Below are 18,151 nucleotides of genomic sequence, written 5' to 3'. Positions count from 1 at the left end.
TTAACAGCATTTACAGCAATCAAACTGCCTTTAGTCCTGACCAAGCCTTACATGTTACTGTTGCCAACAAGGTTAAAATCATTTGTGAATTCTAGAGTCTGTGAATAAGCTGGAAAGGGGACCCATGGATTGGTAAGGCAGAGTAGCTTCAGAAAAAATGATTACCAATGTCTATAGTTACTGGATCAAATTGGGTGAACAATTACACCATGAAAATTAAAAACACATACCATAGCAAACATTTCTATACATGTCACACTATTACACACACACACACACACACACACACACACACACACACAAATAATCTACTAGAATAGGCATTTTTGCAGAAGGCAAAGGTTTATTGACAAATAATAACAGTACAATTTTCCCCAGGAGGCAGTACCTAGAGAAAGCACTAATTAAACACAAAACTTTCTGTTGAGGTTGTCGCTGCTGTTTTTGAAGAGATGGAGAGGACACATGTAGATATATGCAGAGGAGGCACACCAAAATCTTAACTCTGGTGGAATCTGAGTAACTTTCATTTTCTTTTTTATTTCAGTATTTTCCAAATTCTCAAATATGTATTACATATTAATAGTCAAAAAATGTTATTAAACAAAAAGGAATTTACTTAAAATAAATAACAGCCAATTATTCCAAAATAAACCCTTTGGTGAAAAAGAACCAACTCTTTTAAAAATACCATATGCCAAGAAAATATTCACCCAAGAAATAAATATAGAAAAATCATTCTATAAATGACCCTCGGAAAGATATGTGTTAAAATTTTATAAACATCTTGCTCAAATATATTACTCACTGAAAGGAGCTAAAATAAGAGGCAAAGCATACAAAAAACTTTCTAAAAATTATAAAAATCTACGCAAGGAAAACACAAACAACATAATTTCTGAATTAATTTCCAAAGTTAAGGCGTTTTGCTAAAATAACATCTCAATAAATATGTTTAAAAATATTTTCCCATGTAAGGAATAAGGTGTCTTTTATATAGTGGCATATCAGCAACTCTAAGAAAAATCCCGTTCATTCAGAACAAAGGTCTGTCCAATGATACCCTTGATATTTATCATGAAATACCTCTGAATGCCTTTAACACCAGATAACAACAGTGTTTCTAAATTATTACACTGAGAATTGCTAGTAATGATGAGTATGTTAAAACATACAAACAACACAAACATCAAAATCTGTTTTGAAAAAAATTACACTGACTAGGAGAAATAAATTCCTAGAGAGTCAACTAAGCTTTTTAAAGTATCTTTAAAAACAGATCCATAAAAGTGCAATAATAGGTGTCTGCCTAGCTCTTTTCGCTTGCTTTCTGATACTCTGCTTTGTCTGCAATTCTCCAGCAGAAGCCTAGCACATCATTCTCCCTGAACAAAAGCCACGGGCATCAAGAATCTTCTGGCTGGATTCCCCAACTCTTTTGCCACAAAGAACTGAGATTCACTCCAGCAGAGTCCTGCAGAAGAACATCCAGGGGAACAAGTCAAATGTGTCCTAACCCTTCTGTGGAACCCCTAATCCTTGTGCCACAGGTCCAACAAAGCCATCCCTCTCGCCGGACTTCCCCTCCACCACTGCCGGGCCTGCTGCTTGTGGGATTTTATGGTGAAAAAAGGGCATCACGGCGACAGCTGGTAGCGACAGCCATGCTGCTTCTCCTGCTTGAGAAGACGTCTTCTTGCCTTTAATAAACTTCTTCAGGTCTCATCCAGAGACTCTTCAAACAATAGGAAAGAAATTAATTAGCAACGCTGCTGCACAGTACATATTTAAGCAATAAGAATGTGTCACTTGTTCCTGAACTATCTTTGCCAATTGTTTGTGCCCGTCAAGAGGGACTCAAATACTACAGACTAAAGTTTTCCCTTCACCAGCGCAAGAAACTTCTGGGAACCAGATACCCAGATAACTAGTAGATTGCAACTAAAAGACTTCAGATTAAAGGGTAATTATTTTTTTAGGGTAATTATTTTTAATTATTATTTGTTGGACATCTTTTGTGAAAGGCATGAGTAAAACCCAAAGGTAGCTGCTGGGATGTAAGCTATCTGACCAATCAATCCCTTTATAAAGCATATTGAAAGACAAAAACCCACAGCTGCTTAATACAATATTTAAGCAACAGGAAAAGTTGTTACTGAAATTACATGGGTCTCCAGAGTCAGAGAGTTCCAGTGGAAACCCAGCTCCATCATCTATTCTCTTAGCCTTGAGATAAACAAAGGGTAGCCATACAATTTGTCAGCCAAACCAGAGCACTTTTGAAAATAAAATGGAGTGGCATTAATGACATATTTGGGCAACAGGCATAAACTAGGCCTGCTCCAGGTAAGGGAAGCTAAGATGACTGGTCTAAATAAACGCTGTCTATGTCATGGAGATGTCATGAGCTCTCTATGTATACTTGGCTACTGTCACTCAGAAATGACTCCTTGTAATAAAGTTTAATGACAATTGTCATGTATTTCGCCTTCAAACAATGAATTTTACCACCAATGTCCCATAATGTAACACTTTGAAAAATGTACTCTAAAAATAAATAAATAATACATGGACATGAAATAAAATGGACATCACTTTCTCACAACCTGCACTGTACCAAATATACTCTCTAGAGATACAGTTAATACTATTTAACACCATATCCAAAATGTTAAGGCCGAGAATTACCTAGTTTTGTCCTCTGCTTTCCCACTGTTAAAGCTCTCAAAAATGACAAGTAGATGCTATAATCCAAAGCGAGTTTCATACCGTCAGTTATGAAAAATGCTTGCAGCCAGGTCCCTTTCCACTTCTTTCCATAGCAGTCTTTCTGCCTCTCCAAGCAGCAGGCTCTCCAGTTCTTCAAAGTTCATTTCCTTGCTGTTGAGTGTCAAGTATCCAGAAACCACACAGGTATGTTAAATGACGGCTGCCAACGTGAAATGCAAGGCCTCTACCAGCCGCTTCCCCACCTCTGCAGTGGGGTTGTAAGGATCAGAAACAGATCCCCTCATTCACAAACAGACACATATTCTTTCAAAATATTTATATTCACTGCCTCCTACATTCCTGTATGACAGGCACACGTATACTCACTCATTCACTCTCCTATCACACCTTTTGGCAAAGGAGAGAGAGGGAGAGAGAGGATGAAATAGACTCAGAACTACTTCTTACACAGGCGAACTTCCATTGCTACAGTCTAAACTATGTGTGTCTGTGCATGTTCATCTTAGTGTTCAGGGCACAAGAACTGACATACCCCTCACTCTTAGTATCAAACACACAGAAATCTGCATTTCTATGAGTTTGCATGTTGTGGCCAAAAATAAACTCTCAGAACTCCTGTTAATACAACAGTTTATGTGTCATGGTAAAGAGAAAAGAGGATAAATAACTGCTGCTTTCAGCATCTTCTGCTGACAATTTATATTCCCAAAAGCAAACACACCTGAGACCTTGCTCATCCAACCCACTTATTAATGCCTTTGAAATGGTTGTACTACTAATGTTCTAAAAGTGCAATTTATTTTTAATTTGGGGAGAATTCAATAGATACAGAAAAGAAGGCAAATTCCCCACTGTAAGGCAGGGACTCAGCTCCCGCTCCATGCACAAGGCGGCAGGATATGGTGAGGCCAGAAAGAACGCCAACAGAGCCATAGATAGGGGAGTCATACCACTATGTTCTTGATGGCGGCTGGTCGAGACACAAAAGCAAACATCCGCCAGTACCCCAACGAGGGGTCTTCCTGCACCCCAGTCTCGCTGGTGGCCGGGCAGGACACAGGCAGGAGGATCAACACGATCCACAATCCACAATCGGCTTGCTAACAGCACGTGCTAGCCGCCATCCGCGCTTGCTAGCATAGCCACGGTAGTTATATTAGTGGCTAATGGCTAACTAGTTACAGTTGATGGCCATCTACTATCCGAGCCAGCACCTTTGCACATGAGGTCGAGAGCCTGGAAACTGCTCTCTGAGACTCTGTCCCTACACCCATGTATCTAACAGCCATTTGATCTGAACTAGTTCTCTAGTCTAAGAAGAAACCACCACCTAAGAATTGCTAAAAGGAACTTACTGGCACCTTCAAAGGCCTATAGACTGATACCCCTGCTGTAAACGAGTATTCGCATTTTTAATTAGGCCAGTTCTACAGAGCAAAAGCCAGCCTCTGAGTGAATGCAGTAAAAATAATCAGCAGTGAAAACCACAGAGCTCTATGAAATAATCTTAGTACAATATCCAGGTGAAAGCAGTCTGCAACTATCAGGTCCAGCAGAGGAAAAGGTATTGTTAGAGGCACTTTTTAAAATCACATGGGCCAATCAACTTGGGCAAAATAATATAAGCGGTGCAAAAATATTCCCCCTTTCTAAGCTGGAGCAATTACTACCATGGTGGGGTGGGAGGACAGCTCATCAGTGGGATTTTTCTGTTACGTCTGGTAAGCTGGGAGTGCCCCACCTACGATACCACTTCCGTGAAGTTATCAAATTTAGCTTTCCATATTCAGTTCTACACCTCTACAAATGTTAACTTTCTCTTTAGAAATATACTCCAAATTTATGGTATGTGCTCATATACAAATTTATATGACAGTGAGATTAGGGTTCAAAAATATTACCCTAACTCACCTCTATAGCAATTACTACAATATATTATACTTACTGCCTCTTTAATTTCACAGGTGAAAACATGTATCTGAAATTCTTCTGAACCATGGGAACTCTCTGTGAATGCAAAGCAATTGCTCTCTGTTGTCCCATCATGTCCACGTGCACAGAACAACACCTTATAGATTGGAAAAGATGCTATCTCCATATTGTTGGCTTGTTTTATAATTCTGAAGAACAGTGATAGAAAATGAGATAAAATATTAATTATCAAGGCACAAAGGCAAACAGTTTTACTATGCCAATAACACATAAACATAGTGATCTTAAAAACCCAAAATAAACTGGAACTAATAATGCAAGAAAACAAATTATCTTCAGATCCTTGATATATGTACGTGTGTGTGTATGAGTATGTACACACAAACAGATATGTACACACACACACACACACACACTTCACCTTCTTTTGAAAATTACTTCATTTTTGTGTTTCCTATGATCCAATTCACTTCCTCCCAAAGCCAAGTATACACTGCCTGGTAAAATCTGTGTCACCCATCCCTAAATGCTGGTATTGTTCTGCTATAGCAAAAGGAATGCCAGTACAGAATAGCACAGACCATGCAGGGAGAGTTCATTTCTATTCAGAGCAGCACCTGTAAGCTCCCCAAGCCACAGGTCACTGTTCACCAGAACCTCTGTTACCTCCACAAAAGGTCAGAGTGGTTACAAAGATCAAATTAACAACAGAATTTAAGAGGTAAAGGGAGTCTGTGGGATTTAAGATCAAACAACTCTCTGACTTTCCCTATGCAAATCCTAAGCCCTCGATTGATCTAAAAACTCAAGACCATTTCAGGATTTCAAACTCTGAAACTGAGGGGCATCCACTAAAAGTACAGAGACAAGTCAAAACACTAAGTCTCTACCAAGGTGTTGGCACTCTGAAACTAACAAGATAACATTAAAAGGCACTCTGACATTTTTAAGGGATTTTGTACAAACAATATATACAATATAATATACACAAAACCCTTTCCTGAAAAAATTCAAAGCATTTTTAGGAAAACCTTGTAATTTGCATTGCTATTATTTTGGTACGTAGAATTTAGCTAACATTTTCTCCCATGCTAAACTTTAGAGAATGAGGCCAATCAAAAAGGGTTTGAAAAAAGATTAAATTAGCCTTCGGGGAATATTATAGGTTCAGGACACATTCAACCTGATTTCCCAGACTTGTACATTTATTTGTTCATACAACAAATATGCACTGAAAACCTGGACCAGATACCACTCTAGACACTGAAGCTATAGTAGGGAAAACTACATGTAACCTGCTTTCACAAAGCTTACATTCTAGTGAGGAAGGCAGACAACAAACAATTAAGTAAATAAATATATAACATAATATCGAGTCAAGGAAAAGTGCTATGAAGAAGAAAAACTCCCATTAAGGGGGAAAAGAGGCATAGTTATATGATACGATCAATGGAGGCTTCGTTTGCTAAAATGTTTGCGTCGAAATTGCAAAGAAGTGAAAAAGCCACTGGAAAACCAATGAAAGATTGTTTAGGCAAAGGATAAAGACTATACAAAGGCCCTGAGGTAGGAATCAGGACTGTGTGTGAGAAAACAAAGGGGCTGCTGTGACTAGAAGGCAGTGAATGAATGCAGTGAGTGACTGAAGTGAACAAAGAGAAGGTCAAGGAGAGGCTCATCGGTGACCAGTCACAGGAAGGATGTCAAATACAACCACACGTATAATTAGAAACCACCGGAGGGCTGAGTGTAGAAGAACAACATTACCTGCCTTACACTTAAAGAAAGTCAAGTTGCAGATGACATTAAATAGTATTCCTAATTAAGCATAAGAGAAAAAGCCGTTTTGCTTCTTTCTAGCCTGATGTAAAGAGCTTAAAAATCTAGGGCTCACTCTAGTTCTTTGAACCACTATTACATGACAAGGTGAAGGCAGGTTTTCACTCTCCTTCAGAATAGAGAAACACAGATTACAGATATTTCTACAGTGATATTTCCATTTATAATATTCTAAGCATCGTTTTGCAAGTGCCCCTTGCAAGTAAGGAACTCAGTCTAAGCCTCCACACGTTTATTTTGCATGTCTACAAAGTGAAAGTGAATTAACAGTGAGTCCTAGGCCTGATTTATGATATAATATCATCACCCTCCCCAAAAAAACTTCAGTATGTCTAAGAGGGAAAAAAGGGATTAGAGCTTACCTCACAGAACCTTCTGGAACATTTGGCACATATAGAGTAACAGGAAAGGGGTCCTGACTGGAAGAAGATTTCATAGTTGCCATTGCCCGTAAAGCCTCCACTTCATTACGTGGGGAGGAAACTTTCATACATCCTAAGTAGGTCAGTTTGTTAAATAAAACGCTATCTTCTTCAGGCACTCCACTTGGAGAAGATGGTCTGGGTGTAGAAATTTCTGAAGGGAAAAAAAAAAAGAAACACTCAAAAGTTAATGCAAAACTTCACGGTGTAATTTTGCCTATTGTCAAAAAACAGATGAAAAAATTGCAAAAAACTTAGGTCTGTTTTCATTTCTTTTAATGTTTATCTTATATTTTGATCCAGAGTTGCAGAATTGGCCATTTTATACTTTCAAATCTCTTAAGGTATTATTTACTCAACTATAAATTATTTAGAGGAAAAGAAAAAATGCTAAGCTTTACATTAAAAAAAAAACCACAGTTTAAATGATACAGAAAATAAGGAGAAAAACCTATACTAGAGACAGTGTGAATTAGCCTAAAAATAATGAAGATTAAATAAAACTAAAATCAGTTAAAAGCCTCTTTTGGTTGTATAAACAACCTAACTTCCTAAGCAAAAGTAAATAAAATGTTAAGATGTGACATCTCGTACCAGTAACAATAAAAGTCAAGCTTCGTGCTAAGAGAAATAAGTCAGACAGAAAAAATCGAGAACCTTCTGATTTCACTCATATGTGGGACATAAAACTAAAAGCAACAAACGAACAAGACAAACAAACAAAATCTCATAGACACAGACAACAGTTTAGCGGTTATCAGAGGTTAAGGGGGGAAGAGGTGGTAGATGAGGGTAAAGGGGGTAAATATATGGTGACGGAAGGAGAACATACTCTGTCTGGGTGGTGAACACACAATGCAACGTATAGATGATGTATTATAGAATTATGTACTTGAAACCTATATAATTTTACAAACCAATGCCTCCCCAATAAATTTAATTAAAAAAATTTAAATCCTCAACAGAACAAAAAAAAAGTCAAGCTTCTTACTTTGCTCCTTCCTGGGACTGCTGGCTTCTATGAACTATGTAAGTATTACAAGAGAAATTTTTCCTCAAAATAATTGTTATTTTGATGACTGATCCTATAATTGTTTCCTCCAATTCTCCTCTCCCCATTAATGAGTTTCTTTAAACAAAAATTGTTCACTTTACTTGTAAGCACAGCATGCCGCAAAGGCCCAATTGTGATTAGCGTATCTATCTGCATATATCAGGCAGGATAAAACTCTCCCTTTGCCACTCTCCCCATCCTCACTTAAAAATGCAGCTAGTCTCCAGCTCTTCCTATTACCCATAACCATACTGCACAAAATTAAGCTGAAAGCAAAGATAATGAAAAAAAAAAAAAAATACTGATAGTAGATAGAGAGAAACAGCATGTTACAAATAGGAAAACAAGGAGTGATTCAAACGACTGCAGATTTCTCATCAGAAACTATGGAGACAAGAAGACAGTAGAAGAAAGTACTTTTCTTTAAAGTACTCAAACAAAGAAAAGAATTATCTAAATGCTTTTCAAAGGACATTGCTCCATGGAAATCTAGGGGTTCTGCTCGGGCCTATATACCCTGTCCCACACCCATTTTAAGCAGGTATGTTATAGTTATTGAGCTTGGACCTAAGATTTTTATTTCCAGGTTTAAGATTTCCAACACTATTGATGATGATGACGACAAACATTTGATTTGGTATTTACTTTGTGCCAAGCATTTTATCTGGATGATGTCATTTAATCTTCCAACATCCCTATGAGGCAGGTTCTATTTTAGCTCTATTTTTACAGATGAGGAAATTGAGCATTAGAGAAGTTAAATAACTTGCCCGTGATCACATAGCCACAGGCAAGAGCTTGAGTTCAAACCCAGGCCTGACTTCCAGATACCATGTGTTAACCTGTATGAAAGGTCTAAAATAGGATGAATTAAAGGCAAACATAGTTCTTACTCTACTCTCAATTATAGAGAGTCTCAGCTCTTCAAGGGAAGAAACTGTTCTATCCTCTTTTCATTCCCAGCTCCTATTAATGATGTCTAAAAGACTAGATATTCAATATATATCAAATGAATTAATCACTAAATAAATAAAAACTTTTTAAGGCTAGTGGTCCTTTTAGCAGTCTATTACGGCAAACACACATCACCTGGCTACCACCTAGCCCCTATCCCATCAACAAATGTAACTGCAGCCTTCATGTAGACAAAACTCATTGGTAACGATCCAGTGGAAACCAATGGAGATCATGAATTATGCAGACAAATAGCAAAATATTTTTAGACCTGGTAAAATCACATACCGACATAAGGAATTCATTTCTACCTATATATAAATTAAGTCCTATTCCTCAGCTTTGATTCATTCCATCACCCCTTCCTCAGCAGAAAGATGCAAAGAGTAACAAAGCATGAGAGAGAAGACTCATCTATGTAGCAAACTATTTTAGTACACTGCAGTAAACTAGCAAAGATTTCCTGTTAGGGCTGAATCCAAGCAGCCGGGACATAAGGTCACCAAATGACAAATAAACAAACGCTCTCATCTATCTAGTTTTGTAACTGGCAAACAGCATACCTTTAATGCTCACTTTAGACCATTTAAAGCTAGACACTTTTCAGGCAGTCACTTGCCATTGAAGTTATGTGTCATTTTAAACCAACCACAACAATTTTGTTAGCGAAAACTGTGTTGACTGCAGCTATGAAAAGGCAGCTGAAATGTCTTGTCTTAGCCTGTTCAGTCTGCTACAACAAAATACCACAGACTGGGTGGCTTATCAACAACAGACATTTACGTCTCACAGTTCTGAATTCTGGGAGTCCAAGATCAAGGTGTGGGCAGATTCGGTGTCTGGTGAGGGCCAGCTTTTTGGAGGGCATCTCTTCACTGTGCCGTCACACGGTGAAAGGGACCAGCTAGCTCTCTGGAGTCTCTTTTATAAGGGCACCAATCCCAATCATGAGGCTTTCCCCTCATGACCTAATCACCTCCCAAAGGCCCCTCTTCCTAATGTCATCACGTTGGGGGTTAGAATTTCAACATAGGAATTTTGGGGAGGACACAAACATTCAAACTATTGCACTGCAGGCCTTTTTATTAAAACTGAAAATTGAAATATATAACTAGAAAAGAATACTAAAAATCTACTTTTAAAGCAAAGGAAATTCTTATCCACTGAGATCTTCAGCCAAAAATATGTTTTTAAAGTGTATTTAGTGTAATGGGTGTTGAGAACACACAAAGGTACACAGTACATGGTACCCATCAAATATGCTCAGGAATAAGAACCACACTATCTAAGCCATTGCAAAGGATAGTTGATTCCAACAACCAATCAAAGCTACATTAGAAAAGGTACTTCTTCCTTTCCATTAATACATTAACCAAAAATAACTTAATTATATGAATGTTGATACCAGCATGCTTTGGATTTTTGGGGACGAGTGGGAATTTAAGAAATTCAAAAGATAAATCAAAGCATAACGAATAATATAATCTCTCACGTTCCTTCAATCAAGTACTACCAAAAATTAGTACTTTGTAAGGTTTGTTTCCAATCTCGTATTTTTAATTTAAAAAATATATACATAGATAGCTTAAATCCTGTTGAACTTAAATCTAGCCATGAGTATGACTGTACTCTGAGAACTATGAGTCTTTATAGTGAATCACCAAAGGATGGGGGGATGCTCTTGCAGACCCCAACACAGTGCAACTATCTTCTCCTAGCCTGTCTTTTAACCATATTTATTAAGGTAACTTTCTCATTCAGAAGATTTAAGTTTTTATGTATTAAAATATAACCACCTTTCCCTTTCTGATTTGGGTTTTTCTACCCTGACAACCACAAAAATATTCTCCTATATTTTCTTCTCATAGATTTATCTTCCACACTTAAATATTTGACTCACGAGGAGTAAATGTTGTGTATACCGTGACTTACAGCCATCATGGCCCCTCTGTGTAGCACTCTGGCCGTATCTACACTCACTCTACACCAACCTTCAGAAAGGGACTATGAGTGTGCTAAGCCAATCAGGGTAATCTCACCTTCTCTGTCAGAGGAAGTTACTGAGGGGACTGAAGATAAGCAAGTCTCACACCCATCGGTTCATGTCATCCCCCCTGAACACTAGAAAATGGATCTGTTGACACAATCAGTGTAAAACTCACAACTTGTGTTCAGTGGGTAAAAGAACCCAGCCTTTCTCTCTGCCATCAGGCATGAACAAATCACCTGGCCTTACTTTTAGATTTCTGCTGCTAACTACTTTTTAACCATAAAGGAAGCCAGGTAAGGAGGTGACATGGAGCCAGGTAAGGTGACATGGAAAAGATCACAGTTGAATAGTTTACAAAGAAACACAACCAGAGCCCAGATCAAATGACACCTCTAGGGTTTAAACCAGCTGAAGCAGGAGTGGAATTTGCTTTGGTTTGGCTTTTCTTGTATCCAAAATCATTTTGATTTACTAGCTGTCATTCCTACTACAAATCCTACTCATTCATGGATGAATTTATTATTTAATACACTGATGGAGTAGGTATGGCATTTTACTTAGAACTTTCATAAATCATAATTTGAAATAACTGTAGTCAAACCTAGTTTAAAAAAGCACATCATATAAAAGACTGTGTATGTTACACTATTCTCTGATACCCAAAAATTTATTAATTTCCTCAATAACTATTGAGAGCCTACTATGTGCCAAGTACTAACGGTAAAATGAAGTCCCAGACATAGCCCCTGTTCTCAAAGAACATTGAGACTGATTTCACAGGTAGAAAGACAAACAGAAACATAAGAACCAAAGTGGGAACTCTCAACCAAAACTGAAAAGTTGGTGGCCCTGATCTTAAAAACAAAACTAACAGAATTTTCTAATTTTCATCTTAAATTTTTCATTATCACTTTATCCCATTTCTCTTATGGTTTCTATGAGTTCAATACAGTACCTGTATTCGATGGATCCAAAATTAACTGAAGAGATGGCTTATTTGTTTCACTGGCTGAAACATCTCCAAATGAATGGTCTGAGATCTCACTGGAACTTTGACGATTAACAAGAAGACTGCTTTGCCCTTTCTCCGAATCTCTCAAAATCTCTTCCATGGCTTTTTCCAATTGTTCATCACCATTAGAAACTATCTATAGACAAAGCAAGACAATTCTGTTTCAATCATATTACACTTCTGGAGTTTAATGAAAATATTTCATTTCTAGGAGAAACTCAAACAATCTAAATACTTAAATTTAAATATAGGTACTGAATACCAAGAATGTATACAGTTGTGCCTAATTTCACTAGATATATAAAATCCTGAATTGCAAAACCAACTAAATTAGGGGATTATTACTTTCAAAAAAAGATTCCTCAGAAATCACTTCGGGCAGTGTCCAACTACATCTGATCTAAGCTCTTATTTCAAGAGATTTCCTTCTTATTTTTTTCTTTTCATTTTTTAGGAACACATTCCAAAACCAGATAATCTTAAACGTATGTCTTTTAAAGAGAAAAATAGATAAGTTTAAATAGACAGTGTCAATTTAAATAAATAAACAAACATTGTGAATATATTGTGACTATCATTTAAAAGGTCTTATTTCTTATCAGAGCATAAACATATTTCTGATTTCTTTAAATTTTGCTTGTTAGCTGCCACGAGTAGTATTGTTCATTTCCTTACATGTAACGTGACTCATCTTTTTCTTAAAAGCAGGTGAGACACAAAGCCTAATAAATGATGTGTTCAATTAAACATATTAATACTAAAGTACAGCTGTTTAAATAAATGTAAATAGTTGCTTTTTAAATAAAACTTATTATTTTAATAAAATTGTAAAACTATATATCCTCAACATAATGTAAAATGCGTATTTAATAATCTGATTTTTATAAAACTTTATTAGATTGGTATACTAATATACCTTTGATACCATAGTCAATATGAAATGAAAATCATAAAAAATATGTAGCGCTTTTGACTAATTTCTCTATTCCTGTTTCTAGAGGGTAGATAGCAGTTTTCATATATGTGTACCTGGGTTGGTTTGGTTCTTTTTCTTTCAGTTAGGGAAGGCAACATAAAAATGAAAAAGAAAAAGGATCATATCCAAATAAAAACTCAACTGCTAAAAATATAAGCCAGAGACTTAAAAAATATTTAAATGAACTCAACTGTTAAGTCACATACTAGGGTGTTATCAGCTGATTTAAAAACCATAAAGAAAAGTCTCTGAAGTGAAAGTAAAACAGAACTGTTTATATAATTAACTTTAACCCAGCAGTAAGAGAGACAAAAACATCCAGATAAATTAAACGTATGCAAGATTTACCCATTAAGTCTAATTCCCAATTATCCTTTCCCTTTTCCCCCTCCTATTCCTTCTTTCTAAATGCCAGTTTAAAAGATAAATAAACAAAAGCAAAAAACTTCAAAAATATACAAACCAAATAATGAGCCTCTAGATAAATCAAACATTGATTCTATTCTCCAAGTCAATACTTGAGAAAAACATTTGGATTTTACACATTGCATTTCATCTAGTTAAAAGCCAATCATTTAAAATAGTACCATTTGCAGAAAAGAAAAAAAAAACTACCTTCAGTTCAGGTTTTCCTTCATCTTTTGTAGAAGCATCATCTGCATGCTGAGGAACCAAAACAAATTCTTCACTGTTCAAGGTAGCCACACAATCCGATGGCCCAGTAACCTTCTGTAATGAAGCTCTGACCTCCATTTCAGTTCTGCAAACTTCTTTTCCCACATCCACCTGGTCAAAACCACAGGGGTAAAAAAAACAAACAAACAAAAAAATAAACTATTGAACAAAAACATCAGTATCAATCGTTGGCCTTTAAAAATGGTTCACCTGCAGAAGAATTCTGCTGACTAGATAATTATCTCAAAACTAGGGAAGCTACTGTCTTGGACTGGGCCACATAATGGAAATGTCCTCTTTTGATCCTGAATTTCCAGACTAAAAGAACCGTATTGTTCCCTGAAAAACAACACAAGCCCGCCCATATCTCAACTAAACAGATTTACTACTGATTGACTCTCTTTATAGTTCTCCTAGAAATACTCTTTTTGCTCTTTTTTATAAATAGAGGAAATAATTAAGCATGACACAGAAGTACCTACAAATTCACAAACACACAAAAATACATTCACTGAAATTACTTTATAATTACTTCTAAATGTCTCCAAAACTTATCTCAAGACCATGTATACTACCTTAAAATGTTTTTTCTGTGCCACTGAAGTCAACTAATTAATATACAATTCAACACCCTAAGCCATGTATCTTTTTTTTCCAGACACATAACCCCTTAACAGCAGGAGGGAAGAAAAAAGCCAAAACTTTCACACTGCATTCATGTAGCAAACAATGTTTCAGTAATCAAATACAATGTAATTCTGTTTTCTGGATAGGTCCCTACTTCACACCACAGAAACTCAACATTCTATTCACACGACTAATTTTAACTCAATTTTAACTCAACGTGAATACTACATAACAGGACACTCAGCACTTGGGGTTACATGAGTGAATAAGGCAGACAAGTTGCCTGTTCTCCTGGAGCTGACATCTTGTAAGGAAACAAGCAAGGAAGCAAATAAGGTAATTCCAAATTACTCTAACGGCTATGAAGAAAATAAAACAGGTTAATGCGACGAAGAGTAGCTATAAGAAGTGTAGGAACAACTGCAAGTAAGGTGCTAGGAAAGGACTCTGAAATAGAAATATTTGAACTGAAATCTGAAAGACCATGTATTACACAATCTGCTCAGTGACCAAAGGACCTGTAGGCCAGGGCTAACACAGACAGGAGCCTGTAACTTTGGTAAGTCTGCTGATCTGTGCCTAAAATGCCCCCAGAAATGTTCTTTTTCTCTTTTTTATTCGGTGCTTTTGTTCATTGCAACAAATAAACATGGCTGCAATATCTCATTTTGCCATTTAGGTGACACTAACACCTGTACACCGGCCCCTACCCCACCCCAAAAAGGATTTACTTCCAGCTTCAAGTTACACTTTAAAAAATTAATTACTTCCCAACTTTATCAAAAATCAAAATTTCCAATAACATGACAATAAAGAATAATTCTACTCCTCAGCTAGTGTAATTAGCTAGCCATCATTTATTTCTGGTATGCATGTTGAGGTCCTTCCTTTTTGAAACCCCGGAAGCACATTTATCTGTCCTCTAAAGGTAGCTCTCATTTTGCATATTATGTGTCTGAAAATGCAGTATGTCTTAGAAACCACGTCTTTACCCTTCCAGACTGCCCTATGCATCCTTGGTCCCCAAAGCACCACACATTTCAGGGGTTCTCTGTGTGGCCAATCCTGTCAGGTGCCGTTCTTCCACTTGACATCTAAATGTTGGATATTCCCCAAGTTCAAGTTCTGAGCTTTCTTCTGATTTCTTGCCACACACATTCTCTAATCTCTCTCACTGTCGTGGATTTAAATACGACCTATATGCTGACGGTGTCCCAAATTTCTATCCCAACCCAAACTTCTCTAAGTTCCTGATTTGGCAGCCTACTCTCTACTTGATATTTCCATGTGGAATTCCTATCAGTGTCTTACATGTGACCCTAATGTCCCCTCCAAACTTGTTCCTCCTTCAGATTTCCCATTTCAGTAAAGAAAACCACCTTCTACCAAGCTGCACTAACAAGAAATCTGGACATCAGCCTTGACGCATCTCTACTGCTTCACTCCTCACACCAGCACGTCAGTCCCACCTCCAAAATAAACCCCACATCTATCCCATCTTTCTCCAAGTCCGTGTTTACCAAACTATTAATAATTCAAGCAATGTTCTCATCTTCTGTAAAAGTCTCCTAACCTATCTCCTTCCTCCAGTCTACTCTTCACAGAGCTGCCAAAGAACTCTTTTGGAAAATACGCTGGATTACATTAAAACTCCAAACTCAAATCTTTTCACTAAAATTCCATCAAAATCCAAACTCCTTCCCAGGACTTACAAGACCCAACACACCCTTGCCTCTGTCACTCTATCATTTCGACTCTATAATCACAGAAAGTTCTGTCCTACTTTAGGGTCTTAGCTCTTGCCTCCTACCTTCGTACGGCTAACTCCTACAGGTATCAGCTTTCATTCATTCATTCAACAAATATTCACTGATCCCTCTGTCCTAGAAACTATAATGGGCACTGCAGACTAAATGATGAGCAAGACCAGTGCAGCCCTGGTCTTCCTAAAGCTAACATTCTTTAGGAAGAGATAATACAGGAGAAAATAAACCAGAGTCACGTACTAGACTAAGGACTCCAAAAGGATGAGAAAGCAGGAGGCACTATGGACCCAGTTGACATTTGGGCTTAATGAGTGAGCCGTGGAAAGAATTAAGGAGAAAGAACTTGATGTGAGTGAGAAAAGGCTTCCTGAGAAACCGAAAGGAGGCCATGCGAGCTAGATCATGAGAGCGGGTGAGAGCAGTATGAGATGCGATACGGAGAGGACGGCACAGAAGCCCGAGGCCGCCCCAATGCCATGAGGCTAGCTCAGTAAGCCCTCTCCCCAATCCCAAGTGTTTTGTTAACCAGGGAATACTCCATGCCTAGAGCAGTACCTAGAACATAGCAGATATTCAATTAATGTGCTGAACACATTGTTCTTAAAAGCACCCATTAGGACACAGGGCAAATGTGAAGCCAGGATTCAGACCAGGTGGTCTGAGCCCAGAGTACATGCTCTGACCCACACTGCACGATACTGTCTCTTTTTTTTTCAATTACAGTTGACATTCAATATTACTTATATCAGTTTCAAGTGTACACAGCATAGCGGTCAGACATTCCCGTAATTTACGAGGTGACGCCCCGATAAGTCTAGTGCCCACCCTGCACCATTGTCTCTTCGTCTCCTCATCTGCTGAGACCCGGGGTTGGCATCTGCCTCGCTGGGCATCACTGTGTACACTGAACCTCCCGCACACTTTCCTCCTCAAACCTTCTCTGCCTCTTCTCCCAAAGCATTCTTCTTAGATAAGGGATAAGTAACCTGGTAGTTAACTATGAATGAGGATGTTAACAAATATTAATGGTGGCTCAATTCATATGAGTTTTGCAGGGATCTTTTAAACAACATGGAGCTCACTGTTCTGTGAACCTAAGACTAAAACATCCATTTCAATTCAGCACGTAAAACAGAGCAGCCCACAAAAGCAAAGCTGCTTTTAGAAGTATTCAGTTAAAAGGCTGCCCTATTATAATCTAAAAATTAGAATGTACATTCTGACAAAGGATTTTTATGTCTCTTCAGGTACCAGAAAAAACAAAAAACCCCAATACTGGGAACTATAGTCTACGCACAAACATTTTTATTTTCAGGACATTTTAAAAATCTTTATTAAATTTATTTTTAGGACATTTTAAAGGTGTATGAGAACAAGGGACAGAAAACTTGGCAGTGCTACCAAAAATGTGATACGTTTCTTCTATTCATCCTTTTCTTCCCAGCTCTGACCCCAAAGGAACTCAATAAATATTCTTGGTTGAATTAAATCACTTAAAACACACATGCCCCACACCAACAGCAATTCTACCCAGTGAAATCCCTTTTAGTTCTTACTTCAATGCCACATCATTTTTGTCAAATAAGCAATGTACTATCTAAATTAGCACCTCACTTGGAAGCCTAGAAGTACAATTTTCACATAGACTAGAAACAGTATAACAACATTCAGCAAAGTCTAACTGGAAGCGCTCTTCTTCCCAAAATAACTGAACACGTTCAAAAGCACAAAATTGTGCACATGGTCTAATTTCTTTCTCTGCCAAATGTGGTTAATCTGCTTCTTGCTTTATATTATGTGTTTGCACCTATTCATTTTTAAGTGCCTCTTGAACTAAAATGGACAACTGAAAAACTGAGCGTAAGTCAAAATTGGATAAGCTGGAAGGACTACAGGCGTGAGAATTAGAATGACTACAGTAGACCCATTGCAAAGGTGGAGACCAGAAATGCTCTGAATTTACACTAAGAAAACAGACATGAATGATTTAGAAAAACATTTACCAACCATACTTCTTCTGTGCTTTGAAGAACTAAGCCAGGACTGGAAAACACTACCATGACCACCATTTGCTCACCAGTCCACCCACTAGTCAGGCAAGAGCTACAAGGTACGTACGTGTGCGTGTAAATGCAAGTGTCCCTACTCCTGCAAAGGGCACACGAGGACCTTAT

At 37.6% G+C, this 18,151-nt stretch overlaps 1 protein-coding gene across 4 annotated transcripts in view; it reads right to left on the bottom strand.

The window, feature by feature from the left end:
• RABGAP1L (RAB GTPase activating protein 1 like) overlaps positions 1 to 18,151 on the bottom strand; it is a 423,826-nt gene that overhangs the window by 370,649 nt on the left and 35,026 nt on the right. For all 4 annotated transcript variants that reach the window (XM_019725918.2, XM_074322089.1, XM_019725841.2 and 1 more), the window contains exons 2-5: positions 13,525 to 13,695; positions 11,877 to 12,069; positions 6,864 to 7,077; positions 4,676 to 4,850 (exon numbers count right to left, since the gene is read on the bottom strand). In XM_019725918.2, coding sequence (XP_019581477.2) covers positions 4,676 to 4,850; positions 6,864 to 7,077; positions 11,877 to 12,069; positions 13,525 to 13,662 — 720 coding nt within the window. In that variant the 5' untranslated portion in view covers positions 13,663 to 13,695. The remainder of the gene's footprint in view (positions 1 to 4,675; positions 4,851 to 6,863; positions 7,078 to 11,876; positions 12,070 to 13,524; positions 13,696 to 18,151) is intronic.

This window comes from Rhinolophus sinicus, linkage group LG17, assembly GCF_036562045.2.
Source record: "Rhinolophus sinicus isolate RSC01 linkage group LG17, ASM3656204v1, whole genome shotgun sequence".
Taxonomy (NCBI): Eukaryota; Metazoa; Chordata; class Mammalia; order Chiroptera; family Rhinolophidae; genus Rhinolophus; species Rhinolophus sinicus.
This window is presented reverse-complemented; position numbering and strand designations above follow the sequence as displayed.